This window comes from Oryctolagus cuniculus, chromosome X, assembly GCF_051225735.1.
Source record: "Oryctolagus cuniculus isolate XC-2025 breed Fujian yellow rabbit chromosome X, ASM5122573v1, whole genome shotgun sequence".
NCBI lineage: Eukaryota > Metazoa > Chordata > Mammalia > Lagomorpha > Leporidae > Oryctolagus > Oryctolagus cuniculus.
In genome coordinates, this window is record NC_142888.1 from 80,094,074 (window position 1) to 80,118,119 (window position 24,046).

A 24,046-nucleotide genomic window follows, 5' to 3' on the forward strand; every position below is an offset into this window, starting at 1 on the left:
TGCCAGCTAACCTGAGGCTGAAGAAAGAGGTATACATACAAGCTTCTTGGTGATGTATAGAAGCTTCATTCTATACAGCAAAATCTTTAAGATCTGAAAATGAACATGTTCAGTCTTCGTAATGAAACAGATCAGATCACTAGAACTGAATGTCTTCAAGCTGACTGTCAGATCTTTCCAAGGGCAAAAATGAAAGTTGATATAAGCCATTACAGGCCATGAACCTGTTCTCACCCACCTGATGCTTTTACTAATTAGCTTCTTGGCTGGGTGGCAATTTGGGGCAAGTGCATGCAAGCTGGATTCACAGGGGCGCCTGCATTCCACTCTGTCATTTCGCAAGGCACTGGGATACTACACTGCTTCTCTTGGCTTCTTTCCTTCCCAGAGCCCTTCTCTGCCCTGGTAGAGAAATGGAAGCAGGAGAACTTTTCATCCAGTGAGGGAGAGATTTCATGGGGCTTTGGTGTGTTGCTAGTTTTGTTTTTTTTTTTATTGGGTTGTCTAAAAACATTCAGGCTCCTTGACCCATTAACTTCACTTCTGGGATTCTGTCATTAGGAAGCAATCCAAAGTATTTTTAAAAGACGGTTAAATCACAAAGATGTTTTTGTAACATTATTTAGACTAGTACAAAATTGTAAACCATTTAAATGTCTTAATAATTGGAGAATGGATAAATGAATCTTGATACACTCATTTAATAACTATTACATAGCCATTACAATGTTTGTTAATGAAGTCTTGCTACCACATGGAGAAAGTGCTTGTGATAGAAAAATGTAGCATCTATAATCATATGTGCATTAGTATTTCATTGCTTTGTAAAAATACAAAACAAATAGGGAAAACTAAAAGAAATATTTTATTCTGGTATTCTAGGATTATAAGTTATTTTTAAATTTATTATAAATATCTTCATACTGTTATATTATTTACAAAATAAAATATAAATAAAAATGGGTGATATGTCATTGGAGGTACAGGATGGGTTAAGTGGGCAGCTTCTAGGTGTGTTTTTAAACTTTCCTCATTTTCTGCTCAATCTTATTTCATGGATCCTTTACACTTTTCTGAGGCAATGAGAAGTGGGATGTGACATTATTGATCAAGTCCTCCTTTGAAATGAATGTGTGTGCTGTGGCAGAGGAAGCTGGCAACAAGGTTCTTCTTGCTACCACAGTATTTCACTGCTGATGTTCACTCCAGGGTGGATCCCTTTGCCACCTATTTATTTGTTGAAGCTAATTGCTTCAGAGCAGAGTCAAGTAAAACTGGGACCAAAATTGACCAAGCCTTTTGAGTTATCATCTTAGAAATGGTCTCTCATACTCTTGTTCAGTATGATACAGAAATGGCAGGGCTGGGGCCGATGCTGTGGTACAGCGGGTTAACGCCCTGGCCTGAAGCGCCGGCATCCCATATGGGTTTGAGACCCGGCTGCTCCTCTTCCGATTCAGCTCTCTGCTATGCCCTGAGAAAGTAGTAGATCGGCCAAGTCCTTGGGCTCCTGCACCCGCGTGGGAGACCTGGAAGAAGTTCCTGGCTCCTGGCTTCGGATTGGCACAGCTCAGGCCGTTGCGGCCAATTGGGAAGTGAACCATCGGATGGAAGATCTCTTTCTCTCTCTCTCTCTCTCTCTCTCTCTCCTCTCTGTCTCTCTGCTTTTCCTCTCTCTGTGTAACTCTGACTTTCAAATAAATAAATAAATCTTAAAAAGAAATGGCAGGGCCTTGCTGTGGTGCTTAAAATAATTTTCCAACTTAATCTAGACAGATGTAGCAATAGGAGCAAAGAGTTGGGCCTAGTTCCTTTTTACTTAAGCCTTTTCTTAAGCTAATGCTGGAGTTAAGTAAGAACAAATGCCAAGCAGACATGATGCTGACAAGATCAAGAACAAGGGCCTGAAAATATTGATGAGTGGAAGTTTGTGTTAACTCTCTGAATGACTTGCACATCTTGGCCTAAATAAAGATTTTGCAAGATCCTTTTGCCATACATCTAGCTAAACATTTTCCTGTTACCTCTTTGGATTTTTCTTTTCTGCCCTTAACATTTTATTTCCAATGTAACTGGAAAATTACTTGTAGCATTGAGACAAATTTTCAGTGTCTTAAAACCAGTCAATTCAGTTTAACACTTATTAAGCATCTTCCATGTGCAAGCTAATAATATAAAATATAAAATCTGTGTTCTGATCTCAGCTCTACCCTTTTGAGGCCCTGGCATCTTCCTTTATGGAAAGGGTGCATTGGACCTCTGAATAGTTTCCCAAGAGTCTTTCTACTTCTGACTTTTGAATGATCCAGAGGATCCTTACACAGAATACTGAGTTGCAAATAAAGTTTTTTTCTTTAATTTTGAAAATTTAAATTTTCATTTTATTTGAAAGAGACAGAGATCTTCCATCCACTGGTTCAGTCTCCAAATTTTCGCAATAGCGAGGGCTGAGCGTTGCTGAAGTCAAGAATGCCAGCCCATTCGCAGCGGCTTAACGCTCTGGCATGAAGCGCCGGCATCCCATTTGGGTGCCAGTTCTAGTCCCGGCTGCTCCTCTTCCTGTCCAGCTCTCTGCTATGGCCGGGGAAAGCAGTAGAAGATCGGCCAAGTCCTTGGGCCCCTGCACCCGAGTGGGAGACCCGGAAGAAGCTCCTGGCTCCTGGCTTCGGATTGGCACAGCTCCGGCAGTTGCGGCCATCTGGGAAGTGAACCATCGGATGGAAGACCTCTCTTTCTCTCTCTCTCTCTCTCTCTCTCTCTCTCTGCCTCTCCTCTTTCTGTGTAACTGACTTTCAAATAAATAAAAATAAATCTTTAAAAAAAAGAATGCCAGCCCCACAAAGAAAGTTGTTTTAAGAAAACAACCTTACTTCATAAAATGGCTGCAACCTTCTAGAAAAATGCTACTTTGAAACAATAATTATTGCCATAGCTAACTTTATTGAGCCCTTCCTATGTGTCAGGCTCTATGGTTATTACTTTACATGGATTATTTCCCTTCATCTTTATAACAACCCTATTAAGCACCAACATCCCTATTCTGCAGATGATGAACTTGAGACTTGGGGACATGAAGAGACATATTTGAGGCCAGTTAGTAGTCATAAGTCCTGAATTTGTACTTGGGCAGTATCACCCTAGGCCTAGGCTCTTAACCATGATTCTTAGATTGCTCAACCCACTGCAAGTTTAGAGATAACCTGTATAAGGACCATAGTTTCTTACCCACAAAGTTAATTAGTGGCCTGAGTTGCAATACTGTTGGGAAAGGTGTTCTCTGGGACACTTCTAGCTACAGTATGGATTGACCTGCAGAACATGAGGATTGACTGTGACCTCTTGCTTTCTGTGAAAGATTGTAAGGTGTGTGTGTGTGTGTGTTTGAGATGCACAAACACATGGATATAATTACAGAGAAAACTTCAAACTGGCTCATTTCCATTCAGCTGGGAATAAAATTGCACGAAAGAAGTAAATCAAGATTTAACAGAGAAAAATTTTCTAGCCTTAGATTCTTCATCAGGGTTGGTGGAGCGAGGGGAGGGGGCAGAATGGGAGGAGGCATTAGAGGAAGGAACGAAGACAAGATCTTATAGGGATATTGCAAAATCTATTGAAGGGTGAGAATATGGTCTATCCTGGAAATCTTGTAATGTTGATTCTCTGGGACTTGGCTTGGGAAACATCAGGGTTCTCACTAAGTGTCTTGGCTTAACCTCCCAGGTGTACTGGGATAGTCAATGACTATAAATGAATAAGAATTTAGCTTGGCCTTGCTGCAGAGTTGTTTTTTCCAGAGCTGACTATGTAGACTTAGATTGCATTTTTAAAAGACAGAACCAGGGATATCCTTTCTTCTCCCATCAGATATCCTCAGGGACAGTCTGTATGTTTAGGAGAAACAAGATTATTTTATTGATTCAAGATGATGTCAGACCTCTTGCAGTGACATGATTAAAGCTGTGGGCAAACTAAAGGTTATAGAGTTCATACTATTTTAGTTCTTGAGCATGAGATAAGAAATCTTTGCCTTTCATTTTTCTAATAAATGGAGTAGTATTTTCCTCCTTATGTGACTATTCACATGTACATGAATAGAAGGTTTTTTTTAAGAAAAACATCAGTAAACTGGAGAGGACTCAGCAAATCTTTTTTCTTAAGTTGGTTTCTTTTCCTCTTTTAAACAGCAAATGAAAATGATGAGGATGGGGATGGGGGAACAGTCTGTGTCCCATGGACAACAAGTGATTTGGGTTTTGAAGTGGATATGAGGGAGAAAGAACAAAGTTAAGGGAAGAGGCAAAGACTTTGCACAAGCAGTTTCCTCAAGGAAGAGCTAGGTGTCAGGAGAAAACCAGTCACAGTTGACATGAAGAATCTAGATTGTTCTGGAAAAGAATTACATAGTGATTTCTCTCCAGGGGCTCAAGTTTAAAAGCCTTGGGCTGTTTTCTGGTGTTTCAGTTAAGAAAAAGACAAATGTTTTGTTCTGTTGGACAATAGAAGCATGGTGGATATTTACCATAGCTCTGTTAACAGTCTTACTTTGATTCCAATTAAAAGTTGTTCCTCTGCTTTGAAATTAGGGGAGACACCCTTAAATAATTACATTGCAGATTGGAGATGATTGTGCTTTGAATGGAGATTATACCTTGGGCCCAAACAAGATGGAAAGACAAATTTCCGTGTTTGTTCACTCTATATCTGTTCACTTTGTTTTTGGCAACATTGCAAGGAAATAATGTTAAATTAATCACTGTGTGGTTTTGTGGTTTTTTTTTTTTAACTTGAATGTTTTGGACATGATCCCAAAATAGAGATACATGTGTGCTTCCTTTGCATTGCCTTGCTCCTCAGAAGGATTCTCTGGTGCAGATTAATATTTTTTGTTTAAGTGATTTGAATAAGTCATGGCGAGGCTGGGACACAAGAAAGGAATCTGATTCATGTGCCTCTCACCTAACACAAACTATTGAGTTTTATAACACTTTTGGTTGGACTTGCATGGCTTTCCAGAGGGTCATAGAAGAAGTTGAAAAATGAGGACATCTCAAATCCACATCTTTTGGGTGTTTGCATCTGGCATTTATAATGTGAGTCTAATAGTTTCCTTTTGCTGAAACAAGGACACAGAGAGAATTTGAGCAAGCCAGTTTTGGTATGTGCTGCTCAGAGAAGGGTTGCTGCTCTGAGTTAAGGGCAGTCAGCTTTCTGACTGCAGCAAGGATGACTGGGCCATCAATAAGATGGTCAGATTGTAAGCTCCATGAGGGCAGGGACTCTTTGTGTGTTTGTAAGTCCTCATTATGTCTATCATGAGAATGGAAAATTTCTGAAGTAATCAGCATGCAATATAATCACTTGACTGAAAGTTTTGTTTTTCTTCTTCTCATCCAAGACTGAGAGAGTCAAATTGAGAGCCTCTCCGAATGTTCTTCTTTTGACTCAAAACATGCTGTATGATGACTACCTTCCCTTCTGGTATGTGGGGCTGGGAGCCTCAATAATCTGTCTGGCTACTGACAGCAATTTAAAGGCTGCCTCCCTAAAGCTGACGGTGGTAATGGCTTTTGTCATCATCCACTATTTGAAATGGGAATGACATCAATGGTTCTATGGGGCTTTGAGGTTAGAGCAGAACAATCCTTTCCAGGCTCAGACCTGAGCATTTCCGTCATCTGGGGACCTGCATGGTCTCCTGAATGAACACAGCTGCTGAACAGTGTGGCTCCTTTCCCGCCTTTGTGGAGATCGACTCTGCCACTTACTTAAAAGCCAAGCATCAAGGGAGGAGGAGTTATTCTCTTGGAAACGCTGGTTTGTTTAACTACTGGCCATTGGTGGCAAAATAGAAACGACGTTTTTATTTCTCCCTCCCTCCCCCTCCTGAACATTTCAGAGAGACCAGTGGTCGAACTCTTGGCGGCGCTTACCCTGATCCTGAGTGTTAGGGCAGAGGGAATCTGCTGTTGCGGTTTCTGGAGCTGCTCATAAGAAAGAATTCCCTATCCTGATCAAGGCTTTACGCCTAAAAGAAAGCAGAAATAGGTATGGACCACCAATTGTGTTTGTGTGTGTATGTGCTGGGTGGGGTGGATGTGGCTTGGGAGGGGGTGGTGTATTCTTGCTGGGGTCTTGGGCGGCTAAGTGTCTGCATTCCCCTGCCAGACAGGAGGGGTTTGAAAGTGATAAAGTAGTTTCAGGCACCCAAAGATCTTTAGATGTTATGTTAGTGCTGTCAGCCTATCAGAAAATCCCATTTTGACAGTCTAAATACAGGGGTTCTAGAGGGTCACTGTAAGGGAGGGAATGGGAACTAGAGGGTAGGTTTCTCAGCCCTTTGGTGGTTGGTGTATACACTTCCCAAAAGAATATGATGAATGATATTTAAAAAGGATCTTTGGAGAGTTAACCATGGGGAGAAATTTCTCAAACAACTGGAAACAAGTAACAGTAATCAATAAGAAGTTAAAAAGATGACCTTTCTCCATCTGCCAGACGCATGTTCTTGGTCATTCCTTGCATGGTTAAAGCAAAGGGATTCATGATTCTGGAGAGATTTGAGGCTGTTTAGTATCTTAGAAATAGGGGCCTAGGAGCCAGTATTCCAAAATACTCATCTAGAAACTTGAGAGTGGTTAGGTTGACCTTTATGGTGACTCTGCATGTGACAGCATGTCCACCAATTACTTAAGATCCTTAGTGAAAATTTCATAATCGAATGTTAGCATTTAATTTCAGTGTGTAACATGACAGATTCCAAAGACTTTTATAGAAAGCTTTTATTTAATAAATATAAATTTTATAACTACAACTTTTAGATTATAACAGTTCTTCTCCCATACCTACCCTCCCACCTCCAAACCATCCCACCTTCTACTCCCTCTCTCATCCCATTCTTCATTAAGATTCATTTTTAATTATCTTTATATACAGAAGATCAACTCTATACTAAGATTTCAACAGTTTGCACTCACACAGAAACACAAAGTATAAAGTACTGTTTGAAGACTAGTTTTACTGTTAATTCTCATAGTACAACACATTAAGGACAGAGGTCCTACATGGGGAGCAAGTGCACAGTGACTCCTGTCGTTGATTTAACAATTTGAACCTTTAATAAGTTTGCATTATCTAGTATGCAGAGAGAGAGAGAGAGAGAGAGAGAGAGAGAGAGAGATAGTTTGCCTACTTGTTTTTCATATAGGAAGATAGAAGTTAAGAAAAGAGGAATCAGTTATTTAGGTTATTCCATAAACCAATAGTATGATTAGAATTCAAATCTTAAGTTGCCTTACTACTGTTACCTACTTTACTCAATCCATAATCCATGTGATTTCCTTAGAATTGGTGGTACTGGTGGTGAGTGGATATGGTATTCATACTTTTCAGAATGTCATTCTCATTTTTCAATTTCCTAATGTTATCAAAGACGCACTTCAAATGAAAGAGGCATTTTACTTTTAAGCTCCTCTTATCCAATAACATGAAAAACTCTGACTATTCCTGAATGGCTAAAAGAGAAACTTTGCCAGTAATAATTGCCCCCAGTCCTTTTCTTATTAAGGAGTCAAAATGGACATTACGAAAAAGTTCTTAAAAATGTTTCGGAGTGCATAGAAAAATATTTGCATTAAGGAGGGGTCAGTTCTACCTGGTGTAAGGCAAGCTTTCTTCATTTTTTTTTAAACTATTAAATTCTTTTTGAGAGGCAGAGAGACAGAGCCAAGTGCCCACCTGCTGGTTCACTCCTCAAATGTCTGCAACAGTCAGGGCTGGGCCAGGCCAAAGACAGAAACTGAACTCATTCTAGGTCCCTGACCTGGGAGGCAGGAACCCAACAACTTGAGCCATCACCACTGCCTCCCATTGTCCACATCAGCAGGAAGCTGTAGTCAGGAGCTGGAGACAGATATCAAGCTTAGAAACTCTGATGTGCAATATGGGTATCTTAACCACTAGGCTAAATGGCCACCCCATTTTAGTTTTCATTTAGCATTTTATAGTTCCTGTCACATGTAGCACTGCTTTACAAATTCTGCTGTCCTGCCCTCACCTCCACAGCCATAACAGTTTTAAATTTAAATAGAATACACAAAGGTAAACCCTGTGTATAAGAACCTTGGAAAATTGCTTACTCTGATCACCCAACTTGACCCTTGAAGGTTTCCCTAACCATCAGAAACTTAGATAGAATATGTAATTCCTGCTAAAAATGAAAGAGTAGGTACAAAGCTCTTACGCCTCTGTGTTCCACATCAGGTCAATGCTATATACTGGAACTCCCAATAATTAATCTGTTAATTCTAGATTCATTTCTGCATTTCATTTCTATAGTGGAATCCTCAACCCTAAAAGCCCATTTTCTTCCCTTTTAAAGGACTGATTTATCCATCAATTGAGTGTTAAGCTTCCTGTTTCCCCTTCCCAGGTCAAGGGCAGCCCAGGTGCCCAATTTCTCTCTCTCTTCACAAGGCACCACCAGCAATAGAGATGAGAAATTCTGAAGAACAGCCAAGTGGAGGCACCACGGTATTGCAGCGTCTGCTACAAGAGCAGCTTCGCTATGGCAATCCTAGTGAGAATCGCAATCTGCTTGCCATACATCAGCAGGCTACAGGGAATGGCCCTCCTTTCTCCAGTGGTCCTGGGAACCCAGGTCCTCAGAATGATGTGTTGAGTCCCCAGGAGCACCATCAACAGCTTGTGGCTCACGCTGCTCGACAGGAACCCCAGGGGCAGGAAATCCAGTCAGAAAACATTATCATGGAGAAACAGCTGTCTCCACGAATGCAGAATAATGAAGAACTCCCAACTTATGAAGAAGCCAAGGTCCAGTCCCAATACTTTCGGGGACAACAGCATGCCAGTGTTGGAGCTGCCTTCTATGTCACAGGAGTCACCAACCAGAAGATGAGGACTGAGGGGCGTCCATCAGTTCAGCGGCTCAATCCTGGGAAAATGCACCAGGATGAAGGACTCAGAGACCTTAAGCAAGGCCATGTCCGCTCCTTAAGTGAAAGACTAATGCAGATGTCATTGGCCACCAGCGGAGTTAAGGCCCATCCACCTGTTACCAGTGCTCCCCTCTCCCCACCACAACCCAATGACCTCTACAAGAATCCCACAAGTTCCAGTGAATTCTACAAGGCCCAAGGGCCACCTCCCAACCAACATAGCCTGAAGGGCATGGAACACCGAGGCCCCCCACCAGAGTATCCCTTCAAGGGCATGCCATCCCAGTCTGTAGTGTGTAAGGCCCAAGAGCCAGGGCACTTCTATAGTGAGCATCGCCTGAACCAGCCAGGGAGAACAGAGGGGCAACTGATGAGGTATCAGCATCCCCCTGAGTATGGAGCAGCCAGGTAAGAGAGTTCCCTTTCTGTCATTTCCTGACATCACCCCAACCAACTGCTTCTGCTGTGTGTTGGGAATCTTAAGGGAAAGTATGGGCAGTGTTTGGTATAACAGACTCTACAATGCATGGCTCTCCCCTGGCTTCACAAATTGCCTACCAATCTGAATTTCAACCCTCTGCAGCCGTAATACGCCCCATGTTAACATTTCCTTGACTTTATGGGTTGTGCATAGCCTCAACAACCCCATAGATGAACAGGAGCACAAATCATGACTTCAACAGCTACTTGCTGTCCTGTCTCCTGGGACATTAAAGGAAGGGTTAGTGTTGTTCTTCTTATGAGTTAAGACCTTCCTTCAGAAGCAGAAGCAAATTATCTTGGACTTGAATGAGTGAAATTTCCCATCATTTCCATATATTCTCCTCCAAAAAACCTTCATTTTTATGAACAAATCTGTCTGTTGCTTATATGTTATAATTTTCTGTAGAATTACTATGATTCTTTTGGGCATTAAACAAACATCCAGATATTACAATGGAGAGAAATATATCTGTACACACTCAGGTTACTTGCCTTGTACTTCCTTGCAGTTCATGAAGTCTGGACTGCTTCATCTTTCTTCTTTGGAGTTTTATTATTGCCTGTTGTGTTTTTGAACATCTATGAGAAACTTATTACAGATGCTAAAATGCTGGAGGAAAAATATCACCATGACTTCTGTTTTCTTCATAAATCCAGTTCTTCTGAATTATACTTATTAATTATTCAGAGGCCCATGGCCCCATTGCTCTACTCACCAGACTTGATGATTCCATGGTTCCGTTCATTGCTCCTATTGTTAGTATTTGGACCATGTCACTGATGAGATGTATTTCAGTATATGCGATTGAAAAAGGTTTAAACTGGCCAACAGTGATGGCAGTTATGTATGATGTTCCTGCCCTGCTTCTATGTGTAAGGATGGCTGGCCATAAGATTTGAAGTCCTTTACCTCCTGTCCCTTCCTTGCTCATTTGGGAAAGAATCTCTTGGCTTGAAGTTCCTCAGGTTCCTCAGGAGTGAAAGCATTCAGTGGGTGGAGTAGGGTGAAGGTAAGAGAAGGCACCTGGTTTCTTGGGTTTCATTTTTTCCTCCTTCAGGTCCCTTTTTTTAGCCTGATGCAATTCACTTTGAGCTCCACCCCTAACATTACCAGTGTAGGCCTTTTCCCTCCTTAATCCAGATTGATTTCCTAACCTTTTTCAACCACCTCTGGATAGCCTTCAAAGCAGGAGCTTAAGTTCTGATAAAGTGTCTTGGAACAAGAAATTGGATAAGGGACAGAGCATTCAGGTTTTTTTTTTTTGTTTGTTTGTTTTTCAAGACTTATTTTATTTGAAAGACAGAGTTACAGAGAGAGGTAGAGACAGAGAAGATAGGTCTTCCATCCGCTGGTTCACTCCACAGATGGCCACAAAGGCTAGAGCTGAGCTGATCTGAAGGCAGGACCCAGGAGCTTCTTGTGGATCTCCCACATGGTTGCAGGGACCCAAAGACTTGGGCCATCTTCTACTGCTTTCCCAGGCCATAGCAGAGAGCTGGATCTGAAGAGGAGCAGCTGGGTGTAGAACTGGTACCTATAAGGGATGCCGGTGCTTTAGGCCAAGGCTTTATCCCACTGCACCACAGCACTGGCCCCAGAGCATTCAGTTTTCAATGAGAGCAAGATCCCAGCTTCCACATGCCCAGTGAAACAGAAGATCCACAGTGGATTGGCCTGCTAGACAACTAGGCTTAATGGAAGCCCATTCAAGAAGGCAAAATGGCAGTGAAGCTGGAGAGCAAATATCTTATTTTTCCTATTAGTATGGGAGAGTCTATGGGACCCCCTCCATGCCTCAATTGGTTGTTGTCTGTTGCCTTTTGCGAGAGGAGTGTGTAAGCTATGGCATGAAGCAGAAGCAAGCCAAAACCCCACTTACTGCGTGGCCTGCCTTCCCAGGAAAGCAATTTTCAGAAGTCATTCACCAGTATTGTTTGTGATCTGCTATGACTCCCATAGTGATTGAAGCTAGATGGAAAAACCCTTTGATCTTCCTAGATAATAAGGAGACAAAGAGGGTTTTTTTTCCCCCTTTCTGTGTTGATTAAACCAACCAGAGCGATTTAGCTGCATTTATTTTCTAGAAAGATAGCTGTGTTTTCTCCTGCCTCATAAGTTATCAATGGATCACTCTTTTTCGATCCTCCAGAGCAACAGAGTCCAGGCTGACCTATGCTTTTTTTTTTTTTAATTTAGTTTTTTTTTTTTTTTTTTTTTTTTTTTATTTGAGAGGAAGAGTTACAGACAGTAAGAGGGGGAGACAGACAGAAAGGTCTGCCATCCACTGGTTCCCTCCCTAAATGGCTGCAAGGGCCAGAGCTGGGCTGATCTGAAGCCAGGAGCCAGGAGCTTCTCCCAGGTCTCCCATGTGGGTGCAGGGGCTCAAGTGCTTGGGCCATCTTCTATTGCTTTCCCAGGCCGTAGCAGAGAGTTAGATGGGAAGAGCAGCAGTTGGGACTAGAACTGGTGTCCATATGGGATGCCGACATCCCAGGCAGAGGATTAACCTACTGTGCCACAGCGCTGGCCCTGGACTATCCTTTCTTGATCAATATTTTCACAAAGACATTGGCTGTAACAGTTTTTCTTTATGAAATAGGAGCAGAGTGCTTAATGTACTTGATGAATAATCAAACTTAAATGGTGCTAGTTGGAGTATGCTTTGTATCAAATTTGGGTCTCCATCAGGCAAATTCTGGATGTGAAATTCCCGCAGATTCTGCATGAGGAAGTGGCACCAATTGTTGAATTATTAGTTACAGAAAGGTAGTTGAAATGCTTTCCTAAAGCATACTGCTTTTAGGTGATGACACATTTTTCTTTCTTTTTTTCCCCTTTTAATCAAGTAGCTATTCAAGTATATTTCCAAAAATGTATGCAAAATGGAATTAAAAGATAAGTTTGGTACAATTTTAAATTTTTTAAAATTTATTTAACTTATTTAAGAGGCAGAGAGAGAGACAGAAAGACACACAGACAGGCAGAGAGCTTCCATCTGCTGGTGTTCTCCCCAAATACCTACAACAGCCAGAGCTGGGCCAAGCTGAAGCCAGGAGCCTGAAACTCAATCTGGGTCTTCCATGTGGGTGGCAGGGACCCAAGTATTTGAGCCATCACCTGTTGCTTCCTAGGGCGTGCATTAGAAGGGAACTGGAATCTGGAGCAGAGCTGGGACTCTAACTCATGCACATTGACATGGTTTGCTGGTGTCCTGGCAGCAGCTTAATTGCTGTGTCAAATGCCTGCCCTGATGCAGAAATCTTTGAAATCTATGCACTGTTTTTTCATAATATGCATTTTGTCATGAACTTTTTGATTATCCCTCCTATAGTTTGTGAATATTTTTTGAAGTAATTGCTGCTAGCTCCAGTTAGTCCTAGTTCTTAATCCACAATTCAGAGATCAGGATGAAAAGCAAATTTGGGGGCAAATTGCTGTAAAAAAAAAAAAAAGAAACTTTGCCTTTAGAAATGCAGTGAAATGCTGGAGATTTGCTGTTAAAATGAACACAAAAGTTTTAAACAATCCTTTGATTACGTCATCTTCCCTATGCCCTCCTCCCCACTTGAAAAATAAATACCTTGAATGCCCAGAACTCCAGAAAGGAAGTAGGGCCAAGCCATCCGAAGAATTTTTAAATTTCTAGATCTTTGTCTTCCTAAGTGCTGAGCCTTTTTTTGCATGCTGGGTTTATACATTTATCAACTACTTTTAAAAATTAAATCATTTCTGTTTACAAAGCAGCCACCTCCTTTCAATTGTTGAAATCCTGCCCAGATCTGTGGTTTCTTGAAATCCTTGTGCTGTGGCCTCTGAGGGGGCCTGACTCTAGTTCAGAGCCGAGCTGGTTGTGCAAGAGAAACCATCTGGTGTTTGCAGCCACTCCAGCACTCACAAGCTCACGCTCACAGAACCCAGGAAAGGCGCAGTGTCTGTGGGCAGCAGAGGTTCTGTGGTGAGAGGAAACTGGGTTCCACGAGGTCGTTGGCAACTGCTATGGTGAGAGTGTGTGTGTGGGCTTGCACACGCATGGGCCAGCGATGTAGAGTGTGTGTGTACATGTGTGTGTGGCAGGGGGGAATGAGGGCTCCCAGCCCTCCAGGTGACAAGGGTGCTAGGTGCTGTGTCAGCTGGAAGGACCCAACTTTTACTTCCCCCTTGCATCCCCAACAGCTGTTGCTGGGAGGACTGTGACTTTCCTCACTGGCCTTTGCGTGTATGCCAAGTCCCCTTTTCAGCAGAGCACCGATCCTTTGGAAGGAAGGAGCAGGATGAAGGGAGGGAGGGAAGGGGCAGGGAGGCCAGTCAGAGCTTCCAGGAGACACGTGATTCTATTGTCTGTGGGTGACTTGTGCTTCCTGGTTAATGTGTCAGTGGGGAGCAGTCCAGCTGCTGTGTGGTGGAAGGACCTGGAGAGTAAGCCGCTCACCTGATTGCTGCTTTTATTATTATGGGTTTTACTGTTACTATTGTTTAATCTTGTGTGTATTTTTGCTTCCTCTGATATTCCATCCCCTTCTCTCCCTCTCCTGTCCCTGAGTCCCCTCTTTTCAAAGGGACCCGTCTCCTGTGTTAATAGTGTCCTGTTTGTTGTGCTAGACGGGTGGTGGAGCCCAGATGGTGTTCCTTCACTGCAGGCCCTTCTCTATTTCTGCAACTGCCCAAGCCCTTGCTTGATTGCAAATCTATCTGCCAGTGACAAGATTGCCTTGGTTGTCCCAACATCTCAGTGCATTGATATCTGCTTCCTTTTCCAGGCTGGGGAACTGCTGGGCAGCTGCCTTGTCTCTGCTTATCTTTGTCCTAGGTTTTTCTGACCCTGGAGACCTCCTTTGCGGTCTCCTCCTTCCTGAGGCTGGTGGGAGGGGAAGGCCGTGTGCTGTGGGGGTATGGAGACGCCTCCCAGCCTCCAGGCAGGAGGGAAGCCTGAGGCCTAGTCTGAACTGTTTGAGAGAGAAGCCTGGCTTGCCTGATGGGCCCCAGGGGAACTGTGGGGAGAAAGCCCAGTTCAGAACTGGGTGTTTTTAACAGAGTACAACTTGCAGGTCTTGGGTGTCAAAATCCTGGGACAGAAGATGAAGATTAATATAGTGACTTTGTCTTCTAAATTTTGAGAGCTGGCTTGAACATGGAATTTTAGCTCCTCTCTTTTGTTGAAGAGATACAGAAGTTCCCAGCAAATCCTAGGACATTTTATTTTCCTTCTAGGGATATATAGACATTTTAATAGCTTTTAATCTTAGAAGAAAGAGAGTACATTGTCTGTGTTTAGCTGTGAGAATACTGAAGATCCATGGCATAGACAATGGGAACTCTTCAACAAATCAGTTTATGAACAGCTCCCAGGCCTTTGAAGAGTGCTTTGAGTTCTTGGAGATAAAGATTAAGTAAGGAGGCAACTTTCCAATGGTAGTCATGAGTACCATATAAATTCCTCTGTGCCCAAGTAATTTGTATCAGTATTCAGTAATTATTTATAGTGACACATGTATGAAATTTAAATAATGTGGGTACATCAGATTCATAGAATGAGTTGAGGGACATGAATTCAGAGTTTGTGCAGTTTTGAAGGCTCTTGTTAACATCTAGGTTATTGCGTATCCATGAGCAAGTGTTTGGAGTGGTCTTACAGATGTAGGATATCCTTACAGTGAGGCTGCCTTGTAGGGGTAAGTAAATGAAAAATAACAGTAACTGGAGTGTATGCGGGAGGCATGTGCTTTAGTGTCTGGATTTCCAGTTGAAAGTTAATTGCTCCTTGTCATTTGTCCCAGTTCTTCCATGAACTTTATGCAATTTAATGCAAAGATTAAATGGCTATCCCATAAGTAAAATCACTAATAAGGTCAACTCATCTCACTGGGAGGTAGATAAGAGGCTATAATTCTTCTTCACTTAAAAAATGAGAAGATCCCAGTATTTTTGCAATTCATTTGCAATCTCAGGAACAAAACAGGCTCATGCAGATTAAGTAATTTGAGTAAGGTTAAATAGCTGGTAGGCAGCAGGAACAGTCTCCAAACTTTCTCTGTTAGGATCCAAATCCCATGTTCTTAGCCATCTGTCTTCCCTGGATTGAGAAATATCAACTGGTAGGACAAGTGTCCATGGGACATGGGGGGCATATGAGGTTAGTTGGGCATGGGGTGGAGGTGAGCAAGCTTTTTGTCTTCAGTGTACACTGACAGATGTTCTTCCTGATGGTGGTGATGGAGGAAGTAATCCATCTGCCTACTCTGATTGTTTCTTTTAATGGCTAGTAGTCATTAGGTAAGAATTATTTGTACCTAGGTATTAGTAGTCTGTATCTAATAATTAGGGACAAAAATGAGAGAGCCAGATTAAACAATATAACCAAAGTGCTCTTCCTGGAACTTTCTCAGAGCAATAGGCTGGGAATCTAAACATCAATGCACAGAAATCAGTGTATTATGGCAGGGGAAAGAGCCAGAAAATGGAAATTGGGAAAGAAGTATTCTAGCCTGTTGTTACTACTAATGTACTCCTAATATTTGGCAGTTAACTTCCTCTCACTAGGCCTCAGTTTCCTCTTCTATCTGACAGGGCTGGACCAATACAATTCTTGATGATCTTTCTGGTACTTAGATTTTGTCATTTAGTACATCAAAAATAGTGTCATGAATGTCATGAAATTGCCTGTAACTTCCTCTCAGTCTTGATATTGTTATTGCTGATGGGCATTATTCAATTTTTCATAACTGGAATTCATAATTATTTGTTGTCTCTAATATAATGAGTACCTATATATCCTTGTAACTTTTTTGATGAATTATCACAAGAAGTTACAGATAGCAAGATGAGACCCTTTTGGGGGACAGCTGTTTGTTGTTTCCTTCTGGGCAAGTGAAACCTGTTTACTGAATTTGAATCTTTATATGTACTGGATCACATTCATAATGTCAGGAAAGGTTTAGTTTAAAATAGTGACATGACATGAAATTTGCCATGTGGAAGAATCATTTAAAATGCGTAGACTTGAGCAACGAGAACATAGCTGTACATCACTTAGATTTTCAAAGTGCCTAGAGGTTGTCCGTCTTGAGATCACACTTCTGTCTGTCCAGCAGAGTCATGGTAGGATTGTAGAAGTCTTTGCAGAGAACCCATAGTCTAATGCTGCCTGCTCCTCATTTTGCAGGTGTCCAGAGGCACCAGAAGGCCTCTCATGTCACTTTCTTGTGCCTTTCTCCCTAAGTGACTTAGGAGAAAACTTCACCTGAGCCTGCCCTTCTTGTTTTACAGGCCAACACAGGACATCTCATTGCCATTGTCAGCCAGAAACTCTCAGCCGCATAGCCCTACGTCTTCCCTGACGTCTGGGGGTTCCTTGCCTTTGCTGCAGTCTCCACCATCCACTAGATTGTCTCCTGCTCAACACTCCTTGGTCCCAAACCAAGGAGACCACTCAGCTCACCTGCCTAGGCCACAACAGCATTTCCTTCCTAATCAGGCTCACCAAGGGGATCATTACCGTCTTCCCCAGCCTGGCCTGAGTCAGCAGCAGCAACAGCAACAGCAATCACACCATCACCACCATCACCAGCAGCAGCAACAGCAACAGCCACAGCCAGGAGACACCTATTCAGCTATGCCTCGTGCTCAGCAGTCTGCTTCTTACCAGCCCATGCCAGCAGACCCTTTTGCTATTGTTTCCAGAGCCCAGCAGATGGTGGAGATCCTCTCTGATGAGAACCGCAACTTGCGGCAAGAGTTGGAAGGATGCTATGAGAAGGTGGCAAGACTACAGAAGGTGAGGATTCTGTTTGGGAATGTTAGCATCTCCTTTATTGTTTTTTTTTTTTTTTTGACAGGCAGAGTGGACAGTGAGAAAGAGAGACAGAGAGAAAGGTCTTCCTTTGCCGTTGGTTCACCCTCCAATGGCCGCCGCGGCCGGCACGCTGTGGCCGGCGCACTGCGCTGATCCAATGGCAGGAGCCAGGTACTTATCCTGGTCTCCCATGGGGTGCAGGGCCCAAGCACTTGGGCCATCCTCCACTGCACTCCCTGGCCACAGCAGAGAGCTGGCCTGGAAGAGGGGCAACCGGGACAGAATCCGGCGCCCCGACCGGGACTGGAACCCGGTGTGCCGGCGCTGTAAGGTGGAGGATTAGCCTAGTGAGCCGCGGCGCTGGCCTAGCATCTCCTTTAAATCTTATTCATTGGATTTGTTTAATATCCATATAAAAGTCTCTGCCTGTAGGTGCCTGCATTACTTATGGGCAAGTCTTCAGGATTCTTATGTCTGCAGGTTAAATATGGGTCAAACTTTGGAAAAAGCCTCCTGCCTATCTGTCTAGAAGAAGGAACATTTTACATTTATGAAATGAATTTAATTCATTGTTCTAGAATTTTAAAAGAATGGGATATTTCTTCCTAGGATCAAGAATACTGGTGATGTCTATGAAGGTGGGGGGCTTGCCAGCATTTTCAGCCTTTTTGTTTTGATTATAGTTCCCAAAATATGAATTTGAATCTTCAATATAAAACCATGTTTCCTAGAACAATCTCACTGGTTGAAATTAGAGCCTGTGCTGCCTTGTTCTGGAAAAAGCTTGCTTTTCTTTCTTTTTTTTTTTTTATAAAGATTTATTTATTTGAAAGTTAGAGTTACACAGAGAGAAGGAGAGGCAGAGAAAGAGAGAAGGAGAGGCAGAGAAAGAGAGAGAGAGAGAGAGAGAGAGAAAGATCTTCCATCTGCTGATTCACTCCTCAGTTGGCCACAATAGCCAGAGCTATGCCAATCTGAAGCCAGGAGCCAGAGGCTTCTTCTGGGTCTCCCATGTGGGTGCAGAGGCCCAAGGACTTAAACCATTCTCTATTGAAAAGCTTGCTTTTCCTAGTGGCAGTTCTCATACTAACTCCTTTTCAACACCACTTTTTGCCCTGGTCCTACCCTGCAGCTCAGAATCAACATCTGCTCTTTTTCTCTGGTGTATGTGGGGGGTAAGAGGGTTTTAGCACCAAGGCTGGGTGACAGGTGACAGCCCTAGGCTGAGGAAGCAGAAAAAGTGGTGTGTGTTCCCAGATCACATTCTTCCCTGGGCCCCTCCTGTCTCCTGCAGCTGGGACTTTAGTTCTTGAGTGCCCCAAGCTAGGAACCTTAGCTCTTCCCTTCCAGTGGCTGTTGGTGAATAAGGTTATGATTTTGGCAGCCTCTTTTCAGCTTTTGTCATTGTGGGGCTCATGTAGTTTGATCGTCCTAGGGAGGAGAGGCTGCCTTGTATTGTTTGACAACTCTGTCCTTAAGAGACACTAGATGGAAATTTCTGGGTCCTAAAGAAGAGAGGTTATCCTAAGCTGTCCTTTTATGTAGTCAGAAAGTCCTCCCCCCCCCGCCCAGTTTTCCCAAATCTGCATGGGGGTTGGTGGGTGGTATGGATGAGAGCTGTTTCTTCCTGGCTTTGCCCTGATTTTAAATTTTACTCATCCCCTCCCAACCATTACATTAACACAATATTATTTATATCCAGGCATCAAAAACCCTATGTGGATGATTAGATTAACCATTGACAGCCACACCCAAACTATGTGAAGTGGTCCTGGCACATCTTTGATACAGCCACTGAAGGATGAGCCCACTTTCTAAAACTCTCTTTGCCGAAGGATCCATGATGATTTTTTTTTCAGGGGCGATGGGGGAGTGGGGAGCGCAGTAACAAGGAAAAGGAGCGCAATAGCTTTGTCATTGCTTCCTAGGATTGAGAAAAATGCTTTCAATAAGTGTAGTATGCACAGCTTGAGTGTTGGAGGTAGGGTGGAGGGAATCAAACCAATGTTAAAATAGAGTAAATGGACAGGTGAAGTAGAAGAGGAAAAGCAAAGTGGGAGGAAAACGGTAGATTGCAGGTGGTACTGGAAAAATTAGAAGGTTGAGGTTCACCATGGGTATAAGTAGACAGAATAGTCTGGAAACCTGCTGCCATGTTCTATCATGCCCTACCATCACCCAGACCAAGCCAGTGCTTATGTTCTGTGAGTCCTTTTCCTGGAAGGCCCTATTGACACATCTGACTCTTGCCTTTGGGAGAGCATGGTATTTCCACAGCAAGCTCAGGCAATATGGGTACAAGATCTGAAAATTGCAGTCCAAATGCCTTGAGTGAAGGGACTGCCCACCCCAGCTGTAGTCTATGGTGAGGAACTGGAAAACTTCGCTCTGAATGCAGCCCAGAGTAAGCCAGCATTTCAAATGGAAATGTTTATTTTCTCTACCCAGCACTTGAATTTCTTGCAAGAGCTTCATCAGGCACAGGTCTCACTGATCTTGTCTCTAAATGCCATTCACCAGTTTTCACCTTCTGTGCTGCTATCTTGGTGCCATCTGCAAAGAGAAAAACACTTTCAAGTCTGCTCTTTTCAGTGGTATAAGTCTCATTTGTTTGCAGGCAGTCTTGTCTCAGGCAGAATTTTGGAGAAGGGAGCAGGTTGAATCTGAGATGTTTGGTAACCTTACCTTTCCCCCAGCATCCCACTGGGGCCTGGTCTTTTTCCCCCAAAAGTACCCTAGGCTTTGTTCCAGAGGGTAGTAGAAAACTGAAAAGGAATGCAGCATGGTTGCAGGAGTCAAATTTAACTTGGAAATGCTTAATAGGCCATGGGGTTTATTTGTCTTATACAAATGATATGCAAATATCTCTCATTATTTTATGTGCAGTGGAGCTAACTGGTTTCAGAAAACTCTAGAGTCTGATTTCTTGTTTTCTTCCTGATTCTGGTTGATTCAGGGCAAGACTCTTTCTCTTTGTGTTTTTTTTTTTTTCATTTTATAAGATTTGTAGAGGTGTCATAAAATACAGCTCCATTCATGAATTTCTGTTAAAAAATCTGTACTGGTTTCCCACTGACTACAGGATAAAGTCCAAATGCTTGGCATTAAAACTTTCTTATTATCTGACTCCAGTCTCTTTGCAGCCATATCTTGTCAGGTTCCCTCTGTGTCCTCCACTGTGTCCAGCCAAATTAGACTACTGGTCATTCTGAGAATGCATTTTGATCACTCAGAATAGAATATCCTTCCCCTCACCTCTGCTCATTGAAATCCGATCCAGTGTTCAGGATCTGACTCTAAATGTCACCTCCTCTAAGAAATTGTTCTCCCCTCCCAACCCCCAATCAGGAATAACTTCTTCCTTCTCTGTACTTGATAGCACTACTACCTTTTTTTTTAGACTTCTGTATTTTGCCTGATGTTCTTTCACTTGATTTGACAGAAAGCTCCTTGAGGACAATAATGATCTTATTCATATTTATACACCCCACAGTGCTTTAGAGAGTTCTTGCAAATATTTGGGCCCATATTAAATGTTTGTTAAATGGAATTGAACTACAGCATTAGGGTCAAGCTTAGTGTTGTTAGGATTTATCTCTGCCATTTACTTGCTCTTGGGAAAGGAAAGGCAATGTACCTTTTTTCCTCTGCCAAGAGATTAGGACAAATTGAAACAGACATGTGAAAACCCTTTGAATGGCCTGGAATAAAGTTATTTATATACTATATACACCATTATTAATATTTTCCAAATAAAAATTTCAATAAGAAATTAAAATTTCTTTATGAAATTTTGTTTTATCTTACCACCTTCTCTGAAGGCAGAAACTACTATTATATTTTTTAACCTGAGGAAAACTTATAATGCCATGCATTAATTATTGATTTTATGGTTGAACTTGGAAATCCTTCCTTGAAACTTTTCCTATCTGTGTTATATTTGCCTTCTGGCCATCTGCAAGCCCTGGAACAAGCTGTTAAGCAAGGCTTTGCATATATATTTTCAGACCATCTTCCCCATCAGCTTCCTACCATTACTTCTACCTTCCCTTTTCTTATTCAGGTGGAGACCGAAATCCAGCGTGTCTCAGAAGCATATGAGAACCTGGTGAAGTCATCATCTAAAAGAGAGGCTCTGGAGAAAGCCATGAGAAATAAGCTGGAAGGCGAGATTCGAAGGATGCATGATTTCAACAGGGATCTGAGAGGTGAGGAGATCTGAGAGGTGAGGGAATCAAGGGATTTGTCTTTGTGCTTCCCAAACAGCTACAGGATGGAAAGCCAGGGCTGAAGGCCGGAACTGAGGAGGATCCCACTAGGCTTTGGGGCTGTCCAGCCCACTGGATGGGTCAGTAAATTTCAGGCCATATGTCAGGCTAATTTTGGATGACTGCCATACTACCTGGCCTCAAGCTTGCTTAATCAAAGTGGGAGGATATGCCTGATTGGCCTTCAGAGCTGTGAGCTGATGTGTTAATCAGTCAGAATTCCTCCTGGGACTTCTGGATCTACCTGATCTGCCCTGGCAATTAGTGCTGCCTCTTTTCCTTTTATATGATTGGCAAATGCATGTTTTTTTTGGCTTTGCAAGCTTGAAATGGTAATGCCCTCTGTTATTTCTAGAACTCATTCTCTTTTACTTTCACATGACAACATTGGGGGTGGTGGAAAATGCTTTTTAAAGATTTATTTATTGGGGCCAGCGCTTTGGTGTAGCGAGTAAAGCTGCAGCCTGCAGTGCCAGCATCCCATATGGGCACCAGTTCTAGTCCCGGCTGTTCCACTTCTGATCCAGCTCTCTGCTATGGCCTGGGAAAGCAGTAGAGGATGGCCCAAGTCCTTGGGCCCCTGCATCCACGTGGGAGATCTGGAAGAAGCCTCTGGCTCTTGGCTTCGGCTGTTGCAGGCAACTGGGGAGTGAACCAGTGGATGGAAGACTCTCTCTCTCTCTCTCTGCCTCTCCTTCTCTCTGTGTATAACTCTGACTTTCATTTTTGAGAGAGAGAGAGAGAGAACGAGATCTTCCATTTGCTGGTTCGCTTCCCAAATGTCCTCAGCAGCTAGGGTTGGGTCTCCCACACGGGTGGCAGGGGCTCAAGTACTTGGGCCATAATCTACTGCTTTCCCAGGGCCAGTATCAGGAAGCTGGATCTGAAATGAAGCAGTTGAGACTCAAATTGACACCCATCTGGGATGCCGGTGTCACAGGTAGCAGCTTAACCTGCTGCATCACTGTGCCTGCCCCATGAGACTGACTCTGGGAGCCAGAAACTTAATCCAGTTTCCTCAAGTCCTGTCACTGCCTCTTAGGATGTGCATTAACAGAAAGCTGAGATGGGAGTGGAGCTGAGACTCAAACTCAGGCACTGCAATGTAGGATGTGAGCATTTTTAACTACTAGGCCAAGTGCTCACCCCAGCATCTGTTTTTTTTTTTTTTTCCTTTCACCTAGGTTTTGGCATTGAGGAGTGAAAGTGTTAAAAGTACTGACCTCCTCTTTCTCTGCCATGGGCTACTAGTGTCTTGAGATTCACATTTGCAAACCTATGTCTGTGTCACCCATTCCTGTTTAACAAGAAGAAATAGGCCTGTTTTGCCAAAGGTCAGAATTTAGAAGACAAACAGCATGTGCTTGGAATTTTTTATCTGGGGCCCTGTTGATTGTCTCCAAATTCCACAGAGCGTCTAGAGACTGCCAACAAGCAACTTGCGGAGAAGGAGTATGAGGGGTCAGAGGATACCAGAAAAACTATCTCTCAGCTCTTCGCCAAAAGTAAGTCTGAAAGTTTCAGGTGCAGGTGTGGGTGGGAGCAATGAAAAGCCATGGCAGAGTGAATGTCACCTGGGGATTCCTTTTCCTGTTCAGGCATGAAATTGGAAGATTCTGTTCTTTTCCTCTTAGGCCAAGAAGGCTGCTTGCTTATCTATAATACATATTCAAGAAATGTTCATCTAGTGACATCAAATGGCTTCTTCTGTATTAAGCCAGAGAAGCCCAAGAAATCCTTGCTGTGGTCATGGCTAGCTGAAGAAAGGATGTTGGTGACCACGGGATGTCTTAATGGGGTTTTCTTCATAGAATCCAGGTGCTGGCTCTGGCAGTAATGAGATTAACATGCCAGATTGACAACTGGAGTTTGGAATGCCTAGCAAGTAACTGGGGCTCTCTGAGCGAAACATCTGGTAGTAATATATGTATACCTATATGTATATGTATATATATGCATATATTTTTAAATAGCATTACACAGTGGCAGGTTGCAAGGATAGCTCTAAGGGGGGCACTGCTATGGTGTGAACTAGTTGCATAGTTGGAGGGTGTGGGGCAGGGCAAGCTGTGTCTCCCTCTTAATTATTTGCTTTGTGTGGAAATTCTCCTGGGACAGTGGCAATGAATTAATCCTCTTCTTTATCAGTCCCTAATGGACTCCACCCAGCTAGACAATGCCCAATTCATTCTAATTGACACAAATAAAATCACCATTAAAAACTTCATAGTGGATTGAATCCACAAGGAGAATTAAACAGATAAACTCTCCTCCTCATTTCTGCAGATGCCCATAGTTGTTTATGCCACCTCCAGGCACCTCTGTGCAGCTCTGGTTGTAGTCATGCTTGGTGGGGACTTGTCAGTCTCTTCCATCTTTGCTAGGTCTCCAGATGACCCTTTCAAGTCATTCCATGCAGTTTCCAGTCAGCTTTTACAAGTTTGTTTGATTTTCACTTACAATACTCCCCTTTCTTCCTGGGTTGCTCTGTTGTGCTCTGGATTCAGAATGGATTTTTTTTCTCTCTCTTTTCCTTGAGCCTCCTGCT

General features: G+C 42.9%; 1 protein-coding gene across 10 annotated transcripts in view; it reads left to right on the plus strand.

The window, feature by feature from the left end:
* The window catches only part of AMOT (angiomotin), a 70,926-nt gene that overhangs the window by 12,683 nt on the left and 34,197 nt on the right, over positions 1-24,046 (plus strand). For 4 of the 10 annotated variants that reach the window (XM_008272897.5, XM_089324105.1, XM_051827265.3 and 1 more), the window contains 5 exons: positions 5,900-6,048; positions 8,432-9,365; positions 16,705-17,212; positions 21,294-21,438; positions 22,911-23,003. In XM_008272897.5, the coding sequence (XP_008271119.1) occupies positions 8,494-9,365; positions 16,705-17,212; positions 21,294-21,438; positions 22,911-23,003 (1,618 nt within the window). In that variant the 5' untranslated portion in view covers positions 5,900-6,048; positions 8,432-8,493. Of the gene's footprint in view, positions 1-2,567; positions 6,049-8,431; positions 9,366-13,257; positions 13,441-16,704; positions 17,213-21,293; positions 21,439-22,910; positions 23,004-24,046 lie in introns of those variants that run through there. The other 6 variants (XM_002720222.6, XM_051827266.3, XM_070066645.2 and 3 more) reach the window with 4 other exon arrangements.